The sequence below is a fragment of the Pterocles gutturalis genome, unplaced genomic scaffold (assembly GCF_000699245.1).
Source record: "Pterocles gutturalis isolate BGI_N339 unplaced genomic scaffold, ASM69924v1 scaffold11046, whole genome shotgun sequence".
In the NCBI taxonomy this organism is placed as follows: domain Eukaryota; kingdom Metazoa; phylum Chordata; class Aves; order Pterocliformes; family Pteroclidae; genus Pterocles; species Pterocles gutturalis.
Genome location: NW_010097839.1, coordinates 1 through 27239, shown reverse-complemented (window position 1 = coordinate 27239; position 27239 = coordinate 1). Strand labels below are relative to the sequence as shown.

The 27239-nt window shown below is 35.5% G+C and overlaps 1 protein-coding gene across 1 annotated transcript in view; it reads right to left on the bottom strand.

Moving 5' to 3' along the window:
* Nucleotides 1–22010, bottom strand: part of CEP135 (centrosomal protein 135kDa) — a 32324-nt gene extending 10314 nt beyond the window's left edge. The window contains exons 1-19 of the mRNA XM_010086689.1: nucleotides 21898–22010; nucleotides 20534–20724; nucleotides 19869–20036; nucleotides 18335–18476; nucleotides 16575–16659; nucleotides 15462–15590; nucleotides 13928–14143; nucleotides 13302–13367; nucleotides 12161–12311; nucleotides 10969–11162; nucleotides 10336–10479; nucleotides 9622–9765; nucleotides 8098–8175; nucleotides 7782–7933; nucleotides 5669–5784; nucleotides 5444–5598; nucleotides 4884–4939; nucleotides 3675–3843; nucleotides 416–526 (exon numbers count right to left, since the gene is read on the bottom strand). Of these exons, the coding sequence (XP_010084991.1) occupies nucleotides 416–526; nucleotides 3675–3843; nucleotides 4884–4939; nucleotides 5444–5598; nucleotides 5669–5784; nucleotides 7782–7933; nucleotides 8098–8175; nucleotides 9622–9765; nucleotides 10336–10479; nucleotides 10969–11162; nucleotides 12161–12311; nucleotides 13302–13367; nucleotides 13928–14143; nucleotides 15462–15590; nucleotides 16575–16659; nucleotides 18335–18476; nucleotides 19869–20036; nucleotides 20534–20724; nucleotides 21898–22010 (2580 nt within the window). The remainder of the gene's footprint in view (nucleotides 1–415; nucleotides 527–3674; nucleotides 3844–4883; nucleotides 4940–5443; nucleotides 5599–5668; nucleotides 5785–7781; nucleotides 7934–8097; nucleotides 8176–9621; nucleotides 9766–10335; nucleotides 10480–10968; nucleotides 11163–12160; nucleotides 12312–13301; nucleotides 13368–13927; nucleotides 14144–15461; nucleotides 15591–16574; nucleotides 16660–18334; nucleotides 18477–19868; nucleotides 20037–20533; nucleotides 20725–21897) is intronic.
* Between the last annotated feature and the right edge of the window lie 5229 nt (nucleotides 22011–27239).

Sequence of the window (27239 nt, the reverse complement as noted above, 5' to 3'; positions counted from 1 at the left end):
GTGTAAAATATTAAAAGCCATAATTTAAGCTGTTTATTGCCTACAATCATTGAATAGTACCAGATATACTAGTTACCTTGTCAAAACTCAAAAAGCAAAACAACATTTGAATATGAGTTATTTGTCATTCTCCAGTGTTATGGACAACTGAAACATAATTAGTGAAATTGTGATGTGCCAGAATCTATCAATGCTTCAGACCTAATAAAGTTTTATATGAATCCACTAACAGCTTGAAACTGCAGAGGAAAGAAGGTAAAAAAAATAAAAGAGGAAAATAGGACAGTCAGGGAGAAAGGGAGCCAAACCATACATTCCAAAATTTGTTTATTGTATCCTAATGAGAATGTGTTATACTCTAAAATCAATGGATTTATTGAAAACAGTAATGACTGCCTACAGATTATACTTCTACCTTTGAAGCCATCAAGGTCTCAAATCTGGAAATTTCAGTTATATAATTATGAACCCTGGTTTTCATTTCTTCTTTTTCACATATTGCATCTTCAAGCTCTGTACTGATAGCCTAAAGAGATTACATAAAGGCAAAACAGTGCATTAGAGTAAATTAATCACTATATATTACTTATCAGACTAAATCAATGTAATTGCATATGCCCTAGATTTTATTCTATTCTACTTTTAAGTAATTTATTCAAAGCCCTTTGAGATTTGTAGGATTCAGAAATATCCCCTATCACTTTAGGTACAGCAAAGAGTTTTCCAGGCAAGAATAATCACAGAAAACAATGAATGTCATACCAGTTCATAAAACTTGCAGCTTCCCTGATCAGGAGCTGAGCATTCACCTGTTCAGGAGCTGAGATTTTCCTAACCTTAAGGTTCACTATCCCTGAGTGAAGGAAAGTTTTCTGTCACTAGAAAGTCAACTTTATAACAAAAGAACATTTATCTTAAAGTAGAATTGCAAGATAAAATAACTAAATGCATTATTAAGATCAATTTAGACATCAAAAACGCACAATGGAATTTGTTCAAGATGTTGGAACAGCTAACTCTGGCCCTCTCAGGTTCAGCTCTCACATTTCTCCAAGTCCTCTAGCCCAGACAGACAAAAAGGCAAGCATCTTCTATCCCCACTATCAAATGAGGGGGAGATAGAGCACATTGCCTTATTTCTTTCCCTTCTTCTTTTTGTGGTATACTACTGTTCATTATCAACAGCCTTTTAACTGTGTGCCTTATTTAGCATATGCTGAAATCAATCTGCTTGTCTCTGTGGTAGCCTTCCCAAGTACACTAGGAAATCTTTTGTCATCATATTATGATAATATTTAATATTTCACCTTATTAAATACCTGTGAATGGCATCTCTAATTTCAATATTACACCCACATATCTATGTATTGTACCATAGGTTTTGCAAGAACTATTCAGGATACTATATCACTCAGTTACAACATCTTGCTATATTGCACTTTCTACCTTCAGACTCAGCTAGGTTGACTGAGGGGAATTCAAAAAATGGTTTAGCTAACAAAGTCCTGATTATTTTTAGTGTTGGCATTTACAGTGAATTCAAACAAACATTTGTGTCTCAGCATCAAAACTGTAGAAGGCATTTGAGTCTCATGATGAGCTGCAACAGTTACATTTGCTATACAAATTGAACGTAACGAGTTGCAACAAAATTCTGGGCTAGCTCTTTAAATCACATTCCCATATTGTCTGTGTAGTGTTTCTAACATTTAGCCCAATAAAAGCTGACACCCTACAAAACAAAAACTTTTTTGTTACATATTGTTCATATGCACATTCTATTGTACAGAGACATCCATGTCATGCACTTGGAGCTGGGAAGCTTTTAGTCAGAAGTAACCAGCTGGTGCACAAAACCAACTCATTATTTCTCAAACTACATGAGGGATTAACAAGACTAAATGCACTTCAAGCTCTCCAAGCCATGCATCCCAGATCAGAGAATTCCAAGGAAGAGATGGAGCAGTGATGACTGGGAAGAGTGCAAGTACACATATGCTACACAAGCCCCTTATGCTCTCGAAAGAATGAGCCTTACACACCAGTGGTTGGTTTAACTTGCGGACCCCTGGAGAACATCTCAAAATGAAGATGCCACAAGAATAATAATGATTTTAATAAAACAGTTTAATTCACTGAATCTCTCAACTATTTCCGTCTTAAAAAAATGTTGTTTAACCTACACCATCAACTTGAGATAGCTTATCTTTTAATAAGCTAAATAAATATCCAATGATACCCTATAAAAACAGGTAATTCCTCAAGGCATTAAAGATTTCACTTCAACTTTGATTCTGTAACAGAGGTAAGTTTAAATGATGCCTTTATAGCACGCACTTTACAAGGAAATGTATTTAGCCATCAGCAGCTGAAAGGGACTATATACCTCCCAACTGGAAAGCTGACCATGAATACCCATGAACCAACTCACTCCATTGGACAATCATAACCCACTTCCCATCTGCTTTTTGGCCTAAAGCTACTGACTAGCTACCTGTTAGCAAGGAGATACATTATAACTCTAAACTACCAGAGAGCTAAGGGAAGATGAAATCATATAAAACTGATACAAATAAAAGTACATAACATAAAACTCTGCAAGCAGTCAGACAAAGTTCCTGAACAGAATCTCCACAAAAAACCAACCAAAAAAAAAGCTGCAATATACAGCTGAATCTAAGATACCACCTCACCATGACACATACCTTAACAATGCAAAGACAATCCAATAAGAACTTTTCTCTGGGGAAACAGACGGCACCTCTGAATTCACCATCTAAAAACCCCACAAAACCTTGACACAATGGAAAGCAAACCCCTCCTATTCCCATTGACTGTGCACCCTTATCCATTCCTGAAATCAGTAAACAAATCCAGACTATTCACGACTGTCATACCTTAAAAATAAGTTTTCTTTAATCCCTCTGTCTCGTAGCTTTTATGCCCTCTTATATTTTCTCTCCCAGCACTAACCTTTCCCAATTAATCAGTGAAAGCAAAGTTCCTGCAGAGCAACACACATGAATGGAAACTAACCTTGCCAGAGCTGGAAGTTAAAAACCATTACCAAGGCTCACAGAACACAAACATTAAAATCTACATTCCAAAACGTTCTAATCTCAGAACGTGGCATACCTCACTGAATACATCCAATGCTTCATGGAAACTAGATGGATGAAAATAATGAATCACTACGCACCAGAATGAATTCAGATGTGTTAGCCATCTCCTCCCTCACACCTAATAACCTCGTATCTGTTTTTGTGGTTTCTTGCTCTTTCTCAATAATCCCTGTTCCACAGACAAAAAACCCCAATTTTTTACCATTTAAATACCAACTACCAAGTGATATAACCAATTAACATAATTTCATTATAATGTAAACAATTATGTCCTAGATTTATTTTATTTAGATTTCTTTTTTAATCTGGGGAAGGGTGACTAAACTGAAAGCTTGTCTATTTCTCCCCCGCTGTATCAACTATGCTTAAGTATCTAAAGTAACTGCTTTTACAATTTCTGCTCAGTCATTTTTAACATGCCAGTGTTCAAGAAATAGCAATAATTGAACATACCAAATGAAGATCCAGGATACAGTTGTTTTGATGTACCACTATATGTGTAAGCAAGCAATAGATAGTTTAATACTTCAGTATTACATACTGCCTTCATACCTGGTTTTCTCTGGCCATTGTAGCTAACTCATCTTGCAATCGTCTGTTTTCTTTCAGAGCCATTTCCTTTACTCTTCCTGTTTCTGCAAGCTCTACATGGGATGTATCAAGCTGGCGATGTAAGCTAGATATCTCACGGTCTCTGCTGCTCAGCATGTCCTTCATCTGGCTATCAAGTTAAAATCTTATTCAAGTTGTCCCATCTTATACTATACCACATACTGCTGAAAATTATCAGACATGGATTTTGGATATGCAAAAGCTTTTTTAAAAAAACAAAAAACAAAGGTAAAATTCCTGGTCTCTGAAGGCTGACAAACTGAGTCTAAACACAAATGTAAGCTAAGGATGTAAAATATCAATATGCACAAATAAAATTGAATTAATCTTCAACTTTGAAGGTGTATCTGGCATGATGTATCTTATTACACAAACAGCAGTTTCAGATACTTATGTTTATCTGTGCGTGGTAGTGGTTACTGTATGTTAGACATTGCATATATAAACCATAAAGGAAGAAGACAGATAGTTTACACTTGAAAGACAACAATCAAAAGAGTAAGGAAGAGATTAAACAAAAAAAGTAGAAATATAAATGTGTGAAACATTTGCATTAGTTTTTTGCCACAGATACCTCATGCCCCAACGTACTAAATATTCAGTTAGCATGTCTTCATATGTTTAAACATTGTTGTTTAAATGCTTTCTCTTAAAAAGCTATAGTTTTAAAGGTCATGCTTAAAACCAGGCAAGAAGGAAAGATCAGGTGAAGCTCAGCTAAAAACTACATAAATATATTTTAATTAAGACTGTACAGGTAGCTTAAGCTGGAAGAATTAGCTTGCCAATAATTAAGAGTTTAGCTCTTGAGTTTTACCTGGGCCAATCTAATAATATCTAGTGGAGTACTTGGAATACTAAAAAGCTACTTCTTAACTGACAATTAAGAAATGTTACCAATTTATGAAAATAAATATATATAAACAATTGGTAATGGCTGTCTTAACAGTATCTTACCAGCCTGCAGTATAACTGCAAGGGAATTTTTCAAAAGTTGTGTAGATCTTTATGAACACAGTACACTATTTTACTTGACTTAAACAGAATTATCTCAATTTCACCAAAATACCTAAAATTGCCGTCTACTTTTGCTTTAAAACCACTAGATAAAATAAAATCACTGAAGAAGGCATCCTAGTCTTTACTTACTCTGTTGAAGACTCCAGCTCAGAGAGAGTTAGACGTAAATGAGTAATTGTTTTTTCCTACAAAAATAAAAGTGAAAGTTGCATTAGTTATTATTATATTGCAACATAACAGGATACTTCAAGTTAAAAAACTTTACATTTAAACATTCATTTTAACCCTTTACCAATAAGTAATTGCATCTTTGCCCATTCAAATTTCCAACCTTCTTTTCTTTACTGAGAAAGAATTGTCTTGTCATCAAAAAAGATGGAAGTCAGCTATAGATTCTGTCACTTCAGGTTGGAATCTTCTATCTCAATAAATATTTCCAAGTGCAAAATGCAAAAAAAACCTCTTTATTTTCTTAGTTCTTAGGAGTGCTTAGGGAATAGGCTAACAATCATAATCAAAATGCTACTGAGTTGGCAAATGACTCTGTATTGGCTCGGTCCAAACATAATGTTTATGTGATGCCTAGAGGTCTGCACAGGCTTTGTCACCAAGGCAAAATGTCTCCCTAAAATGTAACTGCTTTAAAAATCCTCAGATGGACTGCAAAGTAGTACTTTTACAGCACATACCTTGTTAGCTAAGTTGTCATCTAAGCATGCAATTCTTTCTGTTTTTTCATCTACGGTTTCTTGAAGACTGTCCTTTTCTTTGTCCAAAACAGTAATAGTACTTCTAAGCACATTGACTGCTTCATCCTGTGAAGTGGTCCTCTGGTTTAACCTATCTATAAATAAAAGAATAAGTACTTTCTATTTTAAAATCAGGAAATAAGCATAAAAGTAACTAGCAATTACCTATTTTCTCCTCTAGCTTTACAATTTCTTCTCGAGCTGACTGCAGTTCATCCTTTTTGAGGGACAATCGGTGCTGTAAATCTTCAACAGACCTCTGGAGTTGGTCATTTAAGAGCCTGGAAAATAAGTATACAGCTGAAAGAACTTTGGGACCTATTCAGAGTCATCTGAATGGCTTTTAAGCTGCTTAAAGTCCTCGAACAGTTCCAGCATAACCTCATGACAGGGCTGTGTCATACTAACCAGTCCTCTCCCTCCCTCTCTGGAAGGGAAAGGACTATTAAGGATTGCTGAGGCCAGAGCCTCTTGGTTGCTCTGGACTCCTGCAGCAAGTCCACTTCAATGGAATTCCAAAATGGAGAAATGGAACCTCAGTGGACCCACCATGATAATCTGAAACATTCACTTCCCCTAATTTCTGTTACCCTTCACCATGTAACTCATGTTACTTGTGTCTTTTGACTCTTCGCTTTATAAAGATTTTTATATGTGGCTCATAGCAGTGATTATCAGCCATAAGAAGCAACCAAATTGACAGACGCAGTTCTGATGCTACTTTTAAGAAATACAGAGCCTCAAAGATACATGAAACCATCTACCTACACAGTTGTTTTGCTTAGCAAAACATATCAGAGTGACCAAGGAAAAAAAAATGCAAAATGAAACTCCAAAGTAATTAAATGGATTATTTACAAAACAGGTCAGGAAATAAAAATCCCTCTGAAGTGGGATACCACAAAAGCTAGAGAAGCTTTGAATTAAAAACAAACCACCAATCTGAAATACAGTATGTCTGCAGATAAAGATTGCTCTCACTCAGTTTAGAGTGAAAATTAGTAAGGAAAAAAAAAGGGGGGGGGGACCTTAAACACAGCTATAACAAGTTGCCACCATGCACAAAGTAGAACCAAATGCTGAAATGACTGTAGCCCTACCCCCTCCTTTTTATAATATTAATGTTTTTCATTAAAATTACAAGGAACCTCACAAAATATTTCACTTTTACGAACAATGTCACAATTTTACCAACAAATACACTAATTGTTTTACCAACAGCCTTCTTTGTACAATTGGGAGCATTAGATGAACTCCAAGGCCTGCTTCTCAGCTTCAGTTCTTCTACTGACCCCACTATTGTACTGTTATACAGTGCAGTACAGTACTGTTCAGGTGGGATGGGTGGGCATGAGCCACAGCCCCTGGTTTCCCTGGTAAAACATCTAAAAGATCTCATCTATAGCATTACCTGTCCTGTAGTGATCTCTTACATCAAAGGCTTCAATTTCCACTCAAACCAAATACTAGATTTCGAAATTTCTGCCCAGATTTATTCAATACTCTACTTCCACTTTCTCTAAGCCTTCTTGTTCAACCACATTCAGATACCTGATGGGAGCCCTTTTCTAAAACAACTTTAGAAGAGTGCAGCAATGATCCTGCAAGTTTAAATAGGCCTTAAAAATACATGGGTATACTTGATCCTCCAGTTCTGAGGAAGTTGGTCAAATCCCCACAGACTGTGTCTATGGATTGGTAACGTCAGCTCTCAAAACTGTAATATGTGTGTGATAGTATTAGTGTATGAGAGTGACACAAGAAAAACAGCTCAAGTAAAATGACATTACAGAATGACCCTCCATGAACCACTCAATTGTGGAATATCAATGCCTAATGCTTGTCATAAAATTTTCAGTATTACTGACAACTCTGTAAAACTGGCACAATCTGGTCCTACTGCTGCAGTTTGCAAAGGCATTGCAAACAGCATTTGGAAATCCTTTTAGAAATTTTCTGTTCTGCTACATTCATAAGCAGAGAACATGGTTGTTAGCAGAAACAATTCTAGAAGGAGGACAAAATTTTAATTCACAATAGGCCATAAATATTATCAGTATATCTGGTCATCAAACAAGTCCAGAAGGAGCTTGCTGTGAAAAGCCACCACAGCACTTTCCTTACTCATATTTACTTTTCATGAAGACAAAAACAGTACCAAGTGATTTTGAAAATATTTATGGTCTTTCCCAGAAACTCAACTCTGCTATTCAGTCATAAAAAAAACAAAACTTTGGTAGCCTCTGTGAAAGACCACCCCATTTGGTATTAGACTTACTGAAGTGAGCAAATCTCGGCTTTAAATTGAGAAGAATCATCAGATGTCTGGGCAAGTTTACTGGACTTCAACTTTAATTCATTTTCCAACGAGTTTATTCTTTCCTTCAGAATAGAGACTGTAGTCTTTAGTTCATACCTTTCCATCTCAAACTGCAATTACAAAAAAACCCAACAAACATGTTATTGCTGTAGAAAGCTATCACAATTTGGCCTTTAAATAAAGTTAAGTTGAAAACAGCTAACAAAAGTAATTGCTTGAAAAGTCTGTCCTATTTTAGAAGCAATAAAAGCTTACTTCGTGACAAGGCACTTACTCCTTGAATATTATTCTCCAGTTCTGAAATATCATGCTGCATCTTTGTTTTTTCAAGGCTAGCTGCTTCTTGCTGATCCTGAAATAGAAATATAGAATTACATGTAATGAGATACACATTTTTAGATTTAACCATAGAAATTTAAGCTTAATGTTTAAGAAAATGTTGTTCTGCATTCTTAGATGAATCACCATACACAAAGTTCTCTCTGTAAAATTATAGAGCATTAGCTGAAAGTACACCGCTGCAGTTCAATATAACATCACTGAGTTTGGTTTTGGTTTTGTTTTTTTTAAAGAAAAAGTATCTTTATATTTGACCCCAACCAAATTAATATTTGTGAGTTGTTGCAGAAAGATTACTGAGCTACAGGGCAATATGAAAGCTTGCAAGCATGCACAGCTTAGTGTCCTAAACTGTTTGAAAATAGTTTATGAAATTATAATTAATATGAAACGTAAGACAGATTACAAAGCTAAGTGGTCTTCCTTCAAGCCTATGAAAAAATTTTTTTAAATGATGTGCCTGTTCTCTGACTTCTGTGTATAAGTGCAGTGACATTATTAAACAAATTCTCAAACTTCCTAAAAGTGCCTGAGATAAATGTCTTTGTGCAGAGATTTCAAAGTGGCACACATACAAAATGTTGATAGTCACCGACATGAAGAAAGGATAGATAGAGCTGGAAGCACACGTCTTCCACTGCATGCACATGCCTTAGGCAAAGAGGTCAGTTACTGCCACTGCAGTTCTCTATTTTTGTGGTAGTAAACCAAACTATAGAAACATTCATTGTACAGTCAATCTTGACATATGCTGTCTTTGGATCAATCCATTAATATGATTTAAATTTCTGAATTTTGAGGACGTTTTAAGAACCTGTATGCATCATATTAATGACCCAATAAAGAAGTCAGGGAAAACCCCCTGAAATCTTATGCTCTTAACTACATCCAAATAAGACACTAATGCACATTAATACCAAACATCAAAACATCAGAGTAAAGGGAAAATTATTGCATTAACAAATGTTTTTATAAGGTTAAAAATAACAAAACTTTGATTGGTATGAATTTCTGTTTGAGATGTTGCATGCCATTTAAAATATACTCTGCTACAAAATGCAACAATTACTAAATATTAGTTAATATGAAAAAGTCAATAAAGTCCCCTCTTTGTGGGATGAGAACCACATGTGACAGACAAGCATCTTTGAAGTACTGCATATGCACAAAAATATTCTGTGGTTGGGGCTTCATATCTAGGTTCTTCACACAAGGTGATGCCATGGTTGCCCTTAGATACTTAAAGCATATTCCTCTCACCCTACCTCCATCTAGGAACTCAGTTTACAAGGATAATTCAGACAATTCATTGAGCTCTCTCAAGTGGGTTTGAAATCAGGTAAGGTCAAAAGTTATGGAAAAGGGGAACTGACAGACAGCCAGACACAAACACTGCATTATTGTACAAGACTTCCCTATGTGCCACCTCACTGTAAGCAATGAAGCTATAAAAGGTCACCTTTAATTGTTCTCTGAGGCTTTCTTTTTCTGCCATTAGTCTTCTAAAGTCAGTCACTGCAATGTCTCTTTCTTCTTCCACGTGACTTTGAGAAACTGAGCTATGTTTTGCTTCTCTTCTCATCCTGTCTAGTTCACCCTGAGACTTTAAAAGATTATCGTTTGTTAGCATACATGGATTACAATTAGTACAATGTATACAGTAATAAAAAGGAAAGTTTCAATGTTGTTATTACAATAGAAGTACTACAATAGTCTTATTTTTCCCTAGATAACTAAAATATACTCACTAAATCACACAGTGGTATAAGAACTTATGCTGCAAACATACTCATGACCCTTTTACTGTTCCAAGTATAGCCTAGCTTCACTCTGTTTTCTTAGCAGTTAACTACTACTTCTTCCTTGCTTTCTAGCCTGTATCCTTATCCAGCCTTCTCATGCATTCTGTTGATTCTTTTTCCTGATATTTCTCATTTACAAATGCCAGTACAGTAAGTTATAATGGCTTTGAGGTTAATACACTAACTTCAGAATATACAGTTTTATCAACAAGTAATAAAAATAGGTATATATTTTATTATTCTTGTTCATATTCTAGCATGTCTATAGTCCTCACGTTCCATTATAGAGAGAAGTTTTTTCATTTTAAGTAAGAAAAAGCACAAGTGTTAATTGGTTATTTCAATGCCAATTATAAACAATCTCTTCTTACCTGCTCGTAAAGAACCTTTAATCTATCTCTTTCTGCAGTCAATAATTTGACATTGGATTGAATTTCTATAATGTGTTTTTCAAATCTGTCTAACATGGACCGTAGCTCATCTCTTTCTCTGATGATCAATCTAAGATCTTCACTCTGCAAAGTGATTATTAAAATTTATGTTAAAATAGACTAATTAAAATATTTGTATAATTAATACAAAAAAGAAAGCACTCATGCTATTAATAATTCATGCAAAATACATACATAATAAATTTTAATTGCAGGAAAAGGCCCATCATTGGTGGTATAATTTAAACAGTAAAAACTAACTGTTAAGGAGAAAAAGCAAAACAGCTAACCATAAGATTTCGACCTTTTTCTGTTTACCATCTAGTTCTATTTATTTCAAACAAACTGATCAATAAGTAATCAATATGTTATTGCAAAATGTGAATAGGAAAACAAAATGCAAGTTCACTGGAGTCTGTCTCAGTTAATTTCTTAGGTTAAGAATGTGATTTATAAAACTGCTACAGTAATTTACTGCTACTGAATTTGAAAACACATTTGACAGCTCCTTAAATGGTTGGTTCTACAGTGTTTTCATTATGTTTCAGCTTGTCTTGACAGCAGGAACTTTACCTTCTCTGGAGTCCTACGGCTTGGGCTAGGTCTTCGTCTTATCATTTTCTGAAGATATTCTAATTCTCGCTTATAATAATCTCTGTCATCTTCTAAAGCCTTTACAAAGGAATCTAGACGAGATGGAGATTTGTCTCCTAGGGCTATACCATATTCTAATCTCATTCTTTCTATTTCTAAGACAAGCTCTCGTTCTGCAGAAAAAGAAAGAAACACAACTGTATAGGAACCCTATGAATTTCCACAAAGACATTTGCATTTGGGATGGACTAACTCCCAGCAGACGTTTGGGTAGAAAATCTGCTAGCAAGGGTATAGGAGACCTGGTTAACAGTAGGCTGAATAGGAGTGAGCAGTGTGCTCTGGACTAACAGCATATTGGGCTGTATCAACAGAGACACAGACTGAGGGATGTGATTACTCCCCTTTACTTAGCACTCATTAGATCTCATTTACAACACTGTGTTCAGTTTTGTCCCCCCTAGTACAAGAAAGATGTTGATAAACTGAGTGAGTCCAGAGGAGGCCTGCCAAGCTGGCCAGGGAGCAGAATCCTTGCCCTGTGAGGAAGGGCTAAGAGAACTGGGCTTGTTCAGCCTGGAGAAGAGCTGGGGACCCAAGAGCAGACTGACAATACCAAGAGATGGTTATAAATAACATGGAACCAGTTTCTTCGCAGAGGTGCACAGTAGGTAAACAAGGAACTATGGTGATTAATTGCTACAGGCAATTACAAGCAATAGAGGGAAAATATTTTTTATTCTGAGGATAAACATTAGAATGGATTGTTTAGAGATATTGTGGAATCTCCATCTCTGGAGGTTTTAAAGATCCAGCTGCATAAAGCTCTCAAGAAACACAGTCTGAATTCACTCACCCAGAAAGACAGAGAATAAAACCAGTTTTGGACAAAAGAAATTATTTTGTATGAAACTGCCATAGTATTAGTATTAGGATGTCCTGTGGGGTCATAGTAAAAAGCTCAACTTTCAGTTCGCACATGCAGAATGAAAACATGTTTCCATGGCAAAAGTTTTCACTTCAATTACAACTGAAGACCTGCCTACAGTCTTCTTTTCATTGACATATATCAAGTCTTTTAGTATTATTAACTGTATCTTAACTAGGTAAGGTTTTCTATTTCAAAAATTATAGGAAGATAATTTACAGGAATCTATATTTGATGATTTACCTTTTATTTCTAAGTTCTCTGTTTTTTCTGTCAGCCTTTGTTTCTCCTGTTCAAGCTGGTTTAGCAACAGTTCAAGATTTTCTTTATCATCTGCTTTTCCAAAGAGTTCTTCACTCAGTCTCTCGTTCTCCCTATGACATGAGCATAACTCCTGAAGTAACAAGTATTATTGCAAAAGTTAGAAGTACCAATAGAGACATTTGGAAAAAATTATTTAACATTTTGTTAAACTTTTAATATTCAACATGTTTACCTCTGTTTAAGATGGATGCTTTATGCTTTAATATTTGTTAAAGGCCATCATCACTTAATACTACATTTTATTACATCAAAGTAAGCATTACTTTTGACATGGTTTGCAACCAGTAATAAAACAAGCAAGATTAACCCTTGATTAATTCAAGATACCAACTAGAAGGTTAGTGGGATACAAACATGGAAAAAAGTAATAACTAAAACAATAAATAATTTTAAATGGCATTTAGTAACACTGTTGGTGTTAAAGTACATCACAATACAGCATCTTAGTCAATCCAACCTTGCAGTAACCAAACACTATTTGTAATGTCTTTCCTATAATCTGGTGTCCTGAAAATGAAATATTTTTGTATTTTCAGGTTCACTGAAATACTAAAACAAAACACTGTAGTAAACTAATACACAACTTGCTAAATGGTGGAAAGAGTTTGGTCTACAAGGAATTGATAATACTGATGTTTTCGATCTGGGCTACTATGCTTTGTTTCTGAGTAAGCAAGAATTGCATAATTATTTACATGCTGATTAAGATACAAAGTAGTTTATAAATGAAGGAAATCCTCTAGGATGTCATAACTCATTTGTGGTAAAAATTACTGTCATGGAAATTATAACTTCAGATAGCAGAAATAAGGAAATGTACAATAAGGACATAGTCAACCATACTGTCTACAGAGGTTTCTTTCAGTTTATTTTTGCAACAATATGATGTAGCTTCTTTAGCTCTTTCATTTATTAATTAGCAATTTTTTACAGTACAGTTTGGGGTACATAAAAATTTCCTTGTTAATTATTAAATTGTTAATTCTATAATAAATGAAAGAATCATGCTGATGACAGTATAAAAATGCTACAATCAAGAACTGAAAGTATTTTAACTTACTGATTTAAGCCTTGTTATGGTTTCTTCAAGATCCTGTATTTCACTGTGTTTTCTTTCAATTTCCTTCTGTCAAACAAAATTAACATACATGTTAAAAGTTACATACTCAAAATGACAATTCCTTTGTTATAAAAAAAATAAGGAAACACACTATTTTTGTAAGAAATAAAGTATAACTAGTTGCTTGTAATCTGCTAGATTTTAAGCAATAAAGCTCCTATGAATTGCAGGCACAAAAAAATTGTGGTATACACACCCATGCTCTTTTTGAACACAATAAATTCTTGCATGACTCCTCATAGAAAAAAAACCTCCAAACACAGGCATCACTGTTGCAAATATCTATTACCTATCAATAGTTTTAAGTATCTCAGAATTTTATTTCATACTAAGCTAACAGAGGAAGGAAGATTGCCTCTTAACTAAACACATCTCACCTAATAAAGAGACAAAATTGCTGTGATTAATCATCTTTTAGTGAGAAATTCTGTACAGTATTAAGTAAACTGGAAAAAAAATATTTTTAATCTTCCTTTACAAGCCAATAGGTAATTTGTTGCAATTAAAAATATAAAGCCACCTAAGAGCTGAGCAGATCCTTCACACTGTAACACGTTCGTGATTACCTTTGCTTCTCCTATTTCCTTATCTGCAGTCTCGAGCACAATTTCCTTGTGCCTTTCCAACTGCTGTGCCAAGTGGTCTATTTCATTCAGTTCTTGACACAGTTCTTCATTTTTATTGCTTAAATGCACTACCTCACTAGTCACATTTTGTTTAGTGTCCAAGAGGTCTTGGATGCGATTTTCAAGTTCTTTGTTAGTTTGCTGAAGATATTCAACCTGAAAGATATTTTTTATCAAACCATTAATATGTATTGTTAAACTAGGTAGTGGAAGTTCCTTCCAATCTTCTGAAACATAGTATCTCTACATCCATAGTAAAAAAGGGACATCTTGTTAAAAATGTCAAGATTTTATATTTTTAGAACATAATGCTTATCAACATGAAAAAAATATGATTTTACAAAGGTGCAAGGTGAAGGAATTTGTTACTACACTGTTCTTTATCTAGTCTCCAAAACCTGAGGTTTACTCTAAAAACAAAGTACTGAAAAGCAGAGATCTGTATAGAAGCCTGTCTTGGCATCAGTCTAGTAGACCCAGTATACTCAGAGTTCCCCTAAATTTCACAGGATACAAGGACACGTTCTTCTCTCCACCTTTGTAGTATATTTGCTTGGCTTAGTCTCACTGTTACTCCTTCATGAAAGTGAAGCTTTACAAATCAGATTCCCAAAACCTATCTTGCCCTCAACAGATCTCAGCACCTTAAACACAACATCCTCAGAAATCCTGCTCTACAGATATTGTTGTTTCCCAGTATATGTTTCCCTGAGAGTAAAGGGAAGAGAGGCAGGGATGTAGAGGAGGAATAAAAAAAAATATATGCAATAAGGTACACTACCCAGGAGCATAGAAGCCTGGAATATCTTGAAAGATTCAAGGTGACAGAGGTGCTGCACTTCCACGTCCACACAACTTTCCTCAAAACTCTAGAAAGAAGTATTACTGTAGACATGGAAGAAAGTCTGAGCCCTCTTACAGTCATGAATACTACTACACAGAAATATCCAGCCATTTACTATCAGAGAATAAAAGTGGTATATTGGCACTGAGCCTGAACAAATAGTCTTGATGGCCCAAAACCAGCTTTATGCAGCTCTGGGCTTACTCTGTCTACAATTTGTGTTCAGTGTGACTTACTAATTCAGGATCACTGAACACAGCTGCACTGCTTCCAAGTTGTAACTCATTCTGTATTTTTGCAGCACTGAACCTAAACTAACAAACTCTGCAACCTGGCTTTCGTGCCACTGTTCATCACGCACAATCAGTATACAAAACATCTAACTCACTTGGAAAAATAGAGAATTGATGGTACAAATCCAGAGATTGGCTTTACTTGATCTGTACTCCAGCCTGTCTTGTATTTTTTTAAAATCCTGATTCTGACACCAATATTGAATGCATGATAATATGCACAGTAAACACAAACATCTTTATCCTAGGCTTAACCTTTCCTTGAGAGTCTATGTGGGTTTTTTTAAGATTGATAGTATTTTTATTTTTGACTAACCAACAGCAATAAATTCGTTACCTGCAAATTCAAATGGGTGATAAGATTCTCATTACTTTTACTTTTCGATTCCAGAGAGGTAACCTCACGAGAATGCCCACCATCCAATGCTAGCATTAGGTACTCTATTTCTTTGTCTCTTAGCTCAACCTTTGAGGGAGAAAAAATAAAGTTCTTTGGTGTCTTCTATGCCATTTAATAGAACCTTTGTTCAAATAAACACCTATATAACATCCAGTGAAAAGATATGCACCTAATAATGTAGTTTTTATTTTTAATTTTTTTTTTTAGTTTTGGATTTTTCTGAACAAAGTGATCTCTTTGAAATAAAAATAAATGAATCAAATAGAATTTGTGGAAAAAAAATGAAACCATTTCTACTAGAAAGAAGAGAAAACAACAGTTTTTATTTAAGTTAATGAATGTTGCAAATTAACCACCCAAGAGTAGCATTGAAATTTAGGGAAAAAGCTTTTAAACCAGCTAATTTGGTGACAATTTCAGTGTGAAAATCAAAGAGCTGAAAAAGAGGGAACATTGGAAAAGGAAAACCAAGATGTGAACAAAAAAAAAAAAAAGACCAAAACACTCAAAACAAGAGGATGGTGCCCATTAATCCTCAGATATTTAAAGATATAACAACATATGAACAATTGATGCAATTGCCTCACTTAAAGATTATACTTTATCAATAAAGTCTAATTAAAATATTGTAAAATCTGCTGTTCATAAATTAACTTTCAAGAATTGAAACTTCAAAAAATATAACCCGTTCAAACAGTGAAAAAAATTATCCTAACATACTTGTAGATCAAATTATTGTTTTGGACCAGTTAATGCTTCTGCACAAAAAAACCTAGGCATACACCAATTCTACTTATGATCATCAAGTTTTTCTTATTTAGTGTAATTGTAATACACAAAATATATCAGCAAAAGCAGTGGGCAAGTATTTTATCATTGCTTCTGTCTCTAAAAGCAAAGGAGAGAAATAGCTCAACATAGGCAAGTTAGAATAATTCTATTTCATAAACCCTACAATACTTTCCCAATGAGCTTAAAACACAGATTATAATCAAAACCATTGCAACGGCTACTACAGCCAAATAATAAGAAAATAATCTGTAAACATACCTGTTTGCTATAATTTTTCATTCCACATTCAGCTATCTCCAGTTTTTCCTCTAGGTCTGTTACTTCTGACTGAAGTTCATGAATTCTGAAATGTAGCAATATACTGTTTATGCGGATCCATGGAAGAATTGTGCGTACCCAACAATTCAATATCAGTATTTTCTCTTTGTTCCTGAGCGTAAACATTTCACCAAAAAATAGTTTTGTTCATACAAAGTATTAATGCAGAAGCCGTTGTTTGAGATATTGTAGTGGGTTGACCTTGGCTGGCTGCCAGACCCCCACCCAGCTGCTTTCCCACTCCCCCTCTTCAACAGGATGGGGGAGAAAATAACAAAAATGAAAAAGCTCACACCTCAGGACAAAGACAGGGAGATCACTTACCAATTACTGTCACAGGCAACACAGACTCGACTTGGGGAAGATTAATTTAATTTATTGTTAATTAAAAATAGAGCAGGATGGTGAGAAACAAACTAAAATCACCTGCCTCCCACCCTCCACTTTTTCCCAAGCTCAGCTTCTTGACTTTGCTCCTGACTCTTAGATCTCCCTGCTACTCCAAGTGGCACAGGAGGGATGCAGTCAGTTCGTAACACTTTGGTTTTGCTGCTCCTTCCTCCTCACACTGTTCCCCTACTCCAGCATGGGGTCTGTCCCATGGGACACAGGCCTTCAAGAACCACTCCAGCACGGGTCCTCTCCATGCGGTACAGTCCTTCAGGAAAAGACTGCTCCAGCGTGGGTCCCTCATGGACTACAGCTCCTGCCAGAAGACCTGCTTTTGCATGGGCTCCTCTCCACGAGCTGCAGTTCCTGCTGGGAGCCTGCTCCAGTGTAGGCTCTCCATGGGCTGCAGCTTCCTTCAGGGCATATTCACTTGGTCCAGCAAGGGATCCTCCATGGGCTGCAGTGGGGATATCTGGTCTGATGTGGTTTTCTCCATGGGCTGCATGGACAACCTGCCTCACCATAGTCTTCTTCATGGGCTGCAGGGGAATCTCTGCTCCAGTGCCTGAAGCACCTCCTTCCCCTCCTTCTTCACTAACCTTGGTGTCCACAGGGTTGTTTTCTCATCTTTTTCTCACTCCTCCCCTCTCACTGCTGCTGCACAGCAATGTTTTTTACCCTTTCTTAAATACATTTTCACAGGGGAGACAAAAGCTTGGCTGATGGGCTCAGCTGTGACCGTGGTAGGTCCATTTTGAAGCCAGGTGGAACTGGCTGTGTCCAGCACAGGGTAGCTGCTGTCGTCTTCTCAGAGAAGCTACCCCTGCAGTCCCTCCACTGCCAACACCTTACCATGTAAAGAGATATATTCTAAATAAAGAAAAAGAATTGACTTGAACCTTTCATAATATAGGCTTCCAAAACAAAAATAGTATTACAAAATCAAGAGTATTTTAGTCTTCCAAAATAAATACAAAAGGTCAGTTTATTCCTATGTAAAACATTACACCTAGCTTTTTTCCAGAATACTCGATCTAAAATTAGGTGTAACAGTAAAACCAGTATAGAAATCTTAAGGGAAATCCTTTAAGAAAATAAGCAGCTTATTAAATATCCATTGTAACTTTGTCACAGGTAGCACTGACAATCATTAAGTAGAACCCTATTTAAGAACTACTAACAGTGTTCTTAAAACATGAAATATAATTTTGTTTGAGGCAAATTTGAAAAGTAGGAGGAGGGTGGGGGTTGGAAAATCACTGCAGATAACTAATACCTATACTTCAAAATTTAAAAGTTCTTGAGGTTACCGATTATCAGCCACCTGAAGAAGGTCTGCAATATAAGGGTCCTCTGGCTGAGGAACTGGATAGGCACTAACACCTGATGGAGGGACAGGCTGGTCTATCTGCATCCGTTGACGCCTGAAAGGAATGCTTCTTTTTCTGCCACCTAAAAAAAGCCCAAACCCAAAGGCCTATTACTTGGAGTTAAAGCAAAAGAGTCGTCTTCCTTTATACAAAATTAAACATCCTATTTATTCCACTGCTTCTAAACTCACACATCTCACTATTTTAAACTTATTGTAACAAGTTGACAAAATTTGTACATTCTAGATAACACCATTCTTGCAGGTTAGTATGAACTTTGTCAAAGTTCAGTTTTATAATAAGGAAACATGCAAAATTCAGTATAAGTGATTTTAAGACCCTAAATATTCTACAGCTCCAACTTATTAAATCTCTTACTAATTTACTTCACTAAAAAAGCTAAATTAAAGCATCACAAAAGACATTTTGTTTTCACATTTTAAAAATGTTTTATGACTAACCTCTGCATTATTTTAGTAATGTTTCTTTTCCCTTCTATCCTATTGTCATTTCAGTAAATGAACATCATAAGCGTATCAAGCAGAGTAGGTTATGTGCTTGCATGGTAACATTATGTTAGAAACAAAGCAAAACATAGTATTATTTCCAGAGGGAACAACTACTCTTCATCACACAATTAAGTAAGAACATACAATATTTGATGACGTCATATGGAAAAATCCCAGAAGACTGGTGACCAACAGGCAAGTATGCAGAAAGACAGACTAACGTGTAATAGGGTGTCATGTAAATGCAGGAAGGTGTGTAAAAATAGAGAGGAATTTTAATTTCACCTAACTACCTATTTATTTCCCTCAGATGCCAAAAATACATAGGTAATGACTTGGAAACAAAAGACAATTTCAAAATTTTACAAAATACTTCTCTCTATTTCCCTTAGCCTGAAAAAAAATTAAGAAAAAGGAAACCCTGGAGAAAGAAATTAAACTGAAAGTAACATCCAGAAATTTTTAAGTTGTCAAAAGACCCTTTAAATAGTGTAAGCTTTTGGAGACTTGAAATATTTGTTTGTAGACATATTTTGTAGCTCGCTACTTTTAGATCTTGGTTATGAAAATCTGAATTAGTCACACATCATCAATTAGCTGTCAAAAAGTGTCCAACAACCTACCTTTGCCTAAATTAGGTGCAGCATTAAAAAATAAAAATAGGTGCTGATTAACAGTGCTTTCCAGTCACATTAAAAGACTGAATAGTCGTCTATTGAATCCAAGTTTGTATTCAAATTTGGCCCTAACACAACTGATGTGCTAATGAAACTTCTTCCATACAGGAAAAAAAGACTGAATTCAGAGCTAAAACTTTCAAAAGGTAATGTTACTCTATTGGATAGTTGTTTTACTGTAGTAACTTCTCTTTCTAGAGAAAAAAAAAAAAAAAAAGAGATTATGCTCTGAAGAGCCAAAAAAAAGCCCAGAGATAGGTTTAAATATCTGTGATTATTTACACTCACCAGGTGTTTGCACTACTGCTTGCAGATTCTTCTCCTGAAGCTGCTGGATTTTTTCAGTCTTCGCTTTGTTCTCTGTTTCCAGCATTTTAAGTTTATGTACATATTGGTTATTCAGAAATTTCAAGTCATCCCTTTCACGTTCAGCTTTCCTTAAGGAGGTTTTCAAATCTCCAAGGGAGAGGAAAAACAATATTAACTTTCTTATTATAATTTTTCCTAGTAGCATCAAAATAGGCATAAAGAGAATCCTATACTCTTTTTCTGTAACATTAAATTTTCAAATACCCATACCTGTATATATACACACACAAACATATATATTTATACGTCATAGAAATAAAAGCCCTTTGTAGAATAAAGGCATATTTAACAGCAGTATTTCTTCATTTTAAATTAAAAAGTAGCATTTCAAGGTATGAAAGTACAGTTACAAGTTCTAACATTTTCATGTTTGATTAAAACAATGATTTGTAGGCCCTCAGAAGCTTTTTAGCTACAAAAGAAATGCCTGTGCATGAGCCTTAACTCATTAAAGGCCTCAAAGTCAATGACCACTCACACTCACTTTAAAGTACAGATAAATGAACCTGCAGATCAAGGATTTGTCTGCAATTTTATTTTGTCATGGAAGGATTTTTTAAAAAGTATCATAATTTTTATATTACCTTTAACATGACGATCAGATTGCTCTTTCAGTTTTAATATTTCTAAATGCAGTTCATTATTTTCCCTGGTAAGTTTAGCACTCTCTGTTTTATAAGGCTCCAAAATAGCATCATAATTGCTATATTCTTTTTCAGTTTTTCCAGCAGATAACTTTGCACTGCGCAAGCTCTCGGTTGTACGAACAAGGTCACTAGAATAAAGGAGCATCAGCCATATTAGAAATGTTACCAGTCTTTACACTGCAGACACAAATATTTATTATGACCTGAGAAACAAACCCCTTTGCCTGAGACCATGCTAACTGTAGAACAAATGGGTTCAAAGAAAGGCAAAGAGAACATTCAGGTAAGAAAAATGGAAAGACAGGAATCATTCACTTAAAAAAAAAGTAAATAGGAAGGGACAGGACAAATACACAAAATAAAGATATTTAGAAAGCATATCAGAAGTTTACATCTGATAATTCAATAAACTCTCTTTTCTACCTAAAGTGAGAGATTCAAATTGGCAAGATGATTTTTCCTGTAAGAACCACATAAATTGTAGCACTGCTTACCACAGAAGAAACTTAAAGAATTAAAAAAAGGTTAGAAGGTTACTAGTATTTATATGGAGATCAGAAGCTCCATAAAAGAGATTAGTGGTAAGTAGCTATAAACATTTTTATGAAAATAATATTAGTGTTAGTGGCAGAGAGATTAAATCTGTCAGACACCAGAATGAGAATACTGAAGGCAGATTACTCCACAGTTGCCTACCTATGGTTCTTCCATCTGTATTAGATGCTGGAGAGCAACAGAACCAGAATATCTACATTTGCATGTTTAGTCAAATATAACTGGATTACTATGGAAATTACTATGTTCCTAATCACATCAAAGCCATGAACTGGCAGATATATTAAGCAGGCCACCTAAAAATCTGTTTTTCGTGTTGTGTGTCCTATAAAAACTGCAGAGATAGCAAATTTAAACTTCTTCAAATGGAATAATAAAAAACAGAGCTGTGAATGTTTTATTTTAAGTCACAGTACAGACAACTGGAATTTTTTATAAAACCAGTTATAAGTGTGTTCTTTAAGCACATATCAACAGTGACTATTCTTAGCTCTCTTATGAGGTCAGAAAAGTTTAATTTTCCTAGACCATTGAACCTTAGAAACAATTCTACTGAAATAAATGAGATCTTAAGATGTTCACATTGCTTAAGCAAACCTTTTCACTTCATCGTACACAGGAATTGAATGCCAGCTCTGAAATAACATTGCTTGAAAATAATCTTCAGACTAAGCATTCTTCTTTATATGTCAATAGCAAACTACTATATAATTACTACAGTTTTTAATGCATCTCCTTTTGAATACCTAAACAGCTTTTCCACCAAAGGTAAACTCTCCACTCCCAATGGTTGCCGATAGCCCAGTTGATCTAGACGTTTCCTGAGATTAATGAACTTTCGCTCTGCAGTTGTAGTCATTGTAAGCACACCTTCAAAGCAGCTTTTGTCACAGTCAAGAAAAATAGGACACCTGCAAAAGATTGTCTGTTACAGCATTTGTCCTTTAAAGAAGCAATAATACAGAAAACAGTAATGGAAAAACCATTTTTTGTGTAGGAAATACAGTGCATAAACATGTCCTTAAAATTCAAGTAAGCCAAAAGAGAATCACACAACAACTAAAAAGGTTTAAACATATTTACATATTTCTTTAAAAAGAAATATTTGCCTTTCTGTGGAAAGACTAAGAAATAAATTCTGATTTTTTTGAATAATGGTCATCATGGTATCTTCCACAATGCAAACTGAGATATTATTCTCAAAAACTCCCATCTACTTTTTTCTTTCATATACAAATCTTACTTTCAAAGTTTACAAGGCAGTACTTGACACAACTTATGCCAACCATTTGTAAAATTCCATAAAATGTGTAAAATTTAAAAGACAGATTAACTTTTAACATATTTTTTCTATGTGGGAAAACAGGAAAGAAAAAAAAAAACCACCACCTGTGTACTATAGTCCTACCTCCATAATTTTCTGGAAAATACAGTTCAAGGATCAGAGGTATGTTTTCTTTTGACTGATTAGTTATCTTGTTATTAGTAACCCGATTTAAAAGGTGCTGGATCAGCACTACTGTATCTGAATCCAGAGGACAGTTTTGGTTTTGGCACACACATTTGAGGGAAAAAGAATTTTTATATTGTTATATCCTTCTGGATTTAGAGATACAATGAGAAAAGAAATTGAATACTAAAGTTGATGCTCCTCAGTGTGTGAAAACATATCTTCGATAGTTAGAAATATTTTTGAAAAATACTTATTTCTGTAAAACGTTTTCCCTCACATTTCCTCAGAAGTTTCATTATTAACCTACTAGCTGCAAAAACCGCAACAAACTACTGATCCAAGAAAGCATTGTTTGCATCTCACATGAAGGGGATAGAACATAGATATAATTTAAACCATGCTGTTTCACAAATCTCCAGCTCTTCAAAAGATTATTTAATAAATATATGCAGGTGCTGGAAAATAAAATTATTTATGAATAATAAAATGAGAGAACATGCAAGTTTCTCTCACATCAGAGGATAGAAAGTAAGATTTCATCTCATTGTATCAAAACACTGCACGTAAGTCTAGCAACGGGACTGTGGTTGCCAGGTACTGCTCCATAGATGAGAGAAAATCACCAGTCTTATGAGCACAGCATCTGTTCCAGGCACTGCCAAAATATTTGTTTGAAGAAGTTCAGGATGTTGAGATATTAACTAGGCAATGGCATGGGGAACAATCCCTTACATATTGTACTGGGATGGTTGCAGGAAGAGGAGGCACACTTCCTCCCATTAAATGGTAACTGTCAATGTACTAAGAGGAAGACAATGTACTAATGTGCGCTAAAGGCTTTTGGTTCACATTTGGCAGCCAAATATTAAAACTCAAAGTGATGAGACCTTGGTACTTCTGCATTAATGTTGAGGATTCTGCATTGAATTCAGGAAAACAGTGACTGTGTTACTGTGTCTAGATTTAGTCTCACAAATACATCTTATATTCCTATAGAAGTAAGCTGATAACTCTTGAGCACATCTTCTCCTTGAGAAGAACCATATCAGTTAAAGAGATCCAATTAGTCTAAAACTGTTGTTTAGACTTGATTTAATACCATCTGTTTTGGAAAGAGAAAGGATTTTTCTACTAATCATATTGAGAAAGTTTTACAGAAGAAACATCAAGAATAAAACTGCCTCAGCTTGTAATGGAATAAAGTTTTTCTACAATAACCACGAGAAAAAAATAGGTGTTAGCACTCCAGTAACTGCAGCTAGGAGGTAGATACAAGATCTTGCTAAATCACTACAATGGACATTTAAGTGAGGTGTAGTTATCTAAACATACTCTAACATTGAGAGGTACCAACAGCTTTCTGGTTGAATCACTCTCCTTCCTAAAGACTGGGAATTTTTAATTCAAGATAGTATTGCCACCGGAATCAAACAAGAAAGGATATTATCTTATATTTCCTAGAGCCACATCTGATCCAAAATTAGTCCAGGACATGAGTAGCTGGAGTATAGGTCCAAAAGGTGTCCAGGAACAGAAGTAAGAAGAATTGGGGGTCATTATTCCAGAGAGCTTAAAACAGATATTAAAGTCTTCAAAGACAATAATTGTTGTACACTCTTTGTTGGAAAGAAATTATGTGTCAGTAATTGTAGACTTCTCTCATTACAGTCAACCACAGCATACATCTCATACCTTAAAGTCTATCACTAGTCTTATCACAACATCAAAAAGTATCTAGTAACTTTTCCATCAGGAAAATTTGATTTTCTGGAAATATAAAATGACTATATGAACTGCTCTATTGATTCAGCAAGAATCCAAGATCAGTGTGACCCCACCGTGTCTCTGACAGTTGCCACAGTAAGAGTGTAAGAACATAAAAAACAAGAGCCAAATCATACTCCTACATACCTTCTCTTTCTATAAGCCTATAGTGCAGGGACTTGGGTCTAAAGTCGAACTTAGATCACTATAACAGTACTTTCTTAGTCATGTCTCATTGTTTTCTAGAATCTATTGCATTTTTACATTGAAATAGCCTGCAGTTATGAACTCCTGATTTTAACTGTATGTCTGGAAAAGTATATAATAAATTAATGGCTGTATGCATCTGTCCCCCCTTTTTTTCTTTTTATTGTAAGACTACTAAATATTCATTCCTTAGTGATGCTTTCAGTTATTCATGATGACACCTTTAGCAAATCCATTTTCCAAAACTTTCTAGTAGCTTGCACAGCCTATCCCTCTTCCATGTTTTTTTCTGGGATTGAAATCACTCAGAGCAGCCATAAGATTCTTTGCCTTCACTATTTATAATGACTCCTAACATCATTTGCCTTTCTGATTGGTCTAAAGCATCAATTAGATGCATTCACAATGACATCTCTTTTTCTCAGTGGTAACTGTCACTTCAGAGCCCATTATTAACACTGTTCCTTAATTCCCACTTTATTACTCAGTCCAGCGATACTCTTTTGCAACCCTTGCAGTGCTCTTACCATGTCCATATAACGAGCAGATTTCATCCCTTGCTATTTAACCCATTCTTTAGATCACTGATCAGTGTTAAATCGCAGAAAATCTACACATTCGCTGTGAGACAGTACTTTCTACACTTCCTTTTACCGACTTAGCTATTAAATAACCTTTTCTCCATTTCTGAAAGAGAACTGCTTTCTTAAAAGCCTTTGGTAAAGAACCTTCTCAAAGGCTTTTTGGAAATCCAAGTTTTCTACATCCCAGAATAATCTTTTCCTTAAAGAAACTTAATAGCCTTGTCAATCACGATTGAGTCATGATGAAAGGTATGCTGAACTTACTAGATCTGTCTACAAATTTGCAAAATACTGGAAAGCACTCTAACAACTTTGTTTTGATATGGTATTCCCACAAGACAGGCTATGTTAGCTGCATAAATATTTCACACTGTTCATTATCTAAATATTCCATGTAATTTTGTGCCACTAGGAAGAAAATATAATTTCCATTTTAGATGAAAAGCAGAAAATCAGATCAACAAACAAAAACGGAAAATTGAATGGTACTTTAAATCAGATGTTTCCAGAAAAAGATTTGTCAAGATGTCTAAATGAGTGCATCTCTCAGTTATTCACAGAAGATATATTCAGAGGCAATAGCCTAATTTTTTGTTCCTCCTTTGTTCACAAAGACTGCCAAAGGTGACAATTTTCATGTGCTTCATTTTGTGACATGCCTGGAGGGTTGCGAGCAGTCTTTCGAAAACCTTGGTGTTTATAATAGATGTATCTAAGTACATCTAAGTCACCAATGACTGAAATGGAAAATTGACACGAAAGGTAGGCAATAAGAGAACTTCAAATCCAGTTCCTTTAAGTTGTAAGTATAGAATCAATTTGCATAAAATTGTGTTAAAGAAGCACTAATGAGTGTTAGACTAACCAGTACAGGTTATCACATCAAAGCCTTCCTTTCAGTCTGAAAACAATGCAGCAAGCTTCATAGTTAGTATAGGTTAAGAACTGTTCCAGTCGCAACACTTGTGTTATCAATAAAAAAAGTAACAAAATAAAAAAGCAGAGCAAAGATGTATCTTAGCCGTGGAAGACATAATACAGTCATTAAGCCATGTGGAAGAAAGATACAACTACGCAGCTGACAATACAACACAAAGAAATTAGCATGGAGGAATTTATATGCTATGAAATCAATTTCTTTATTGAGTCTATAACATTAACACCAAAGACAATTATGAACTGGAGAGTCCAGTCTCAGTTTTAGGAAATACCAAAATGCATTCTTCATTCATCAGAACTGAAATGCTAAAGGCTTTATGTGTGTGGGTGTGTGGAATATGTTTACAAAAATTTGTTCCTGTCCTGTAATTACTGGTTACGTAGCTCATTCTGCTATAAAGAGCTAGCTTTGTTTCCACCCAGGTGAAGAAGGCACCTAGCAGACCAACCATTTGACTACAGAAACGCTCTAATGCATGCCTCTATACAGTCCATGGACACTGAAGGCTGTGTTGTGAAAGGCTGTTACTGTAACATCATTTTCAAGAGAAACTGAACGAGCCCGCCCTTGTTTTGGCAAACTGTTTCCAGGCTGATTTGCTGGGAGTTCACTTCTGACTAGATACTCAAACACCATGTTTGCTATGAAGTGTCGCCACTTTGGCAACAGGAAGACATTTTTTTTCTCTAGAACACAGGTTTGCTCTTTAAAGAGTCACCAAAAACCTGTAAGTTTACATCACGTACAAGAAAACCCTATCGGGTACAAGGCTGGTCATCACCTATCTCCTCAAACTGCGAGCTTTATAAAAGACCTTTCGCCACCAGTCCATACCCACAGACGGGCAGATAGTCCCTTTTGAAATAAGTTTGTTTTTCGTTTTTCCACCCTCCCTCCAGGTCGGTCGTATCACACATACCGTTAAAAGCAAATTCTCCCAGGGCGGGCCACTAAGGAAGTAGCCGAGACGTTTCAGCAAGGCTTCAGCAGAGCTGCAGCTCCGGCGGGGAAGCGGAGGCTGCAAAACCCCGAGGGAACGAGAGACCGACGCGCAGGCCAGAGACCGGGGGCGGCTGCCTAGGCTAACCCGCCCTCCCCTGGGGTAGAATCGACGGGAGCGGCCCAGCGCCCGCTCTCCTC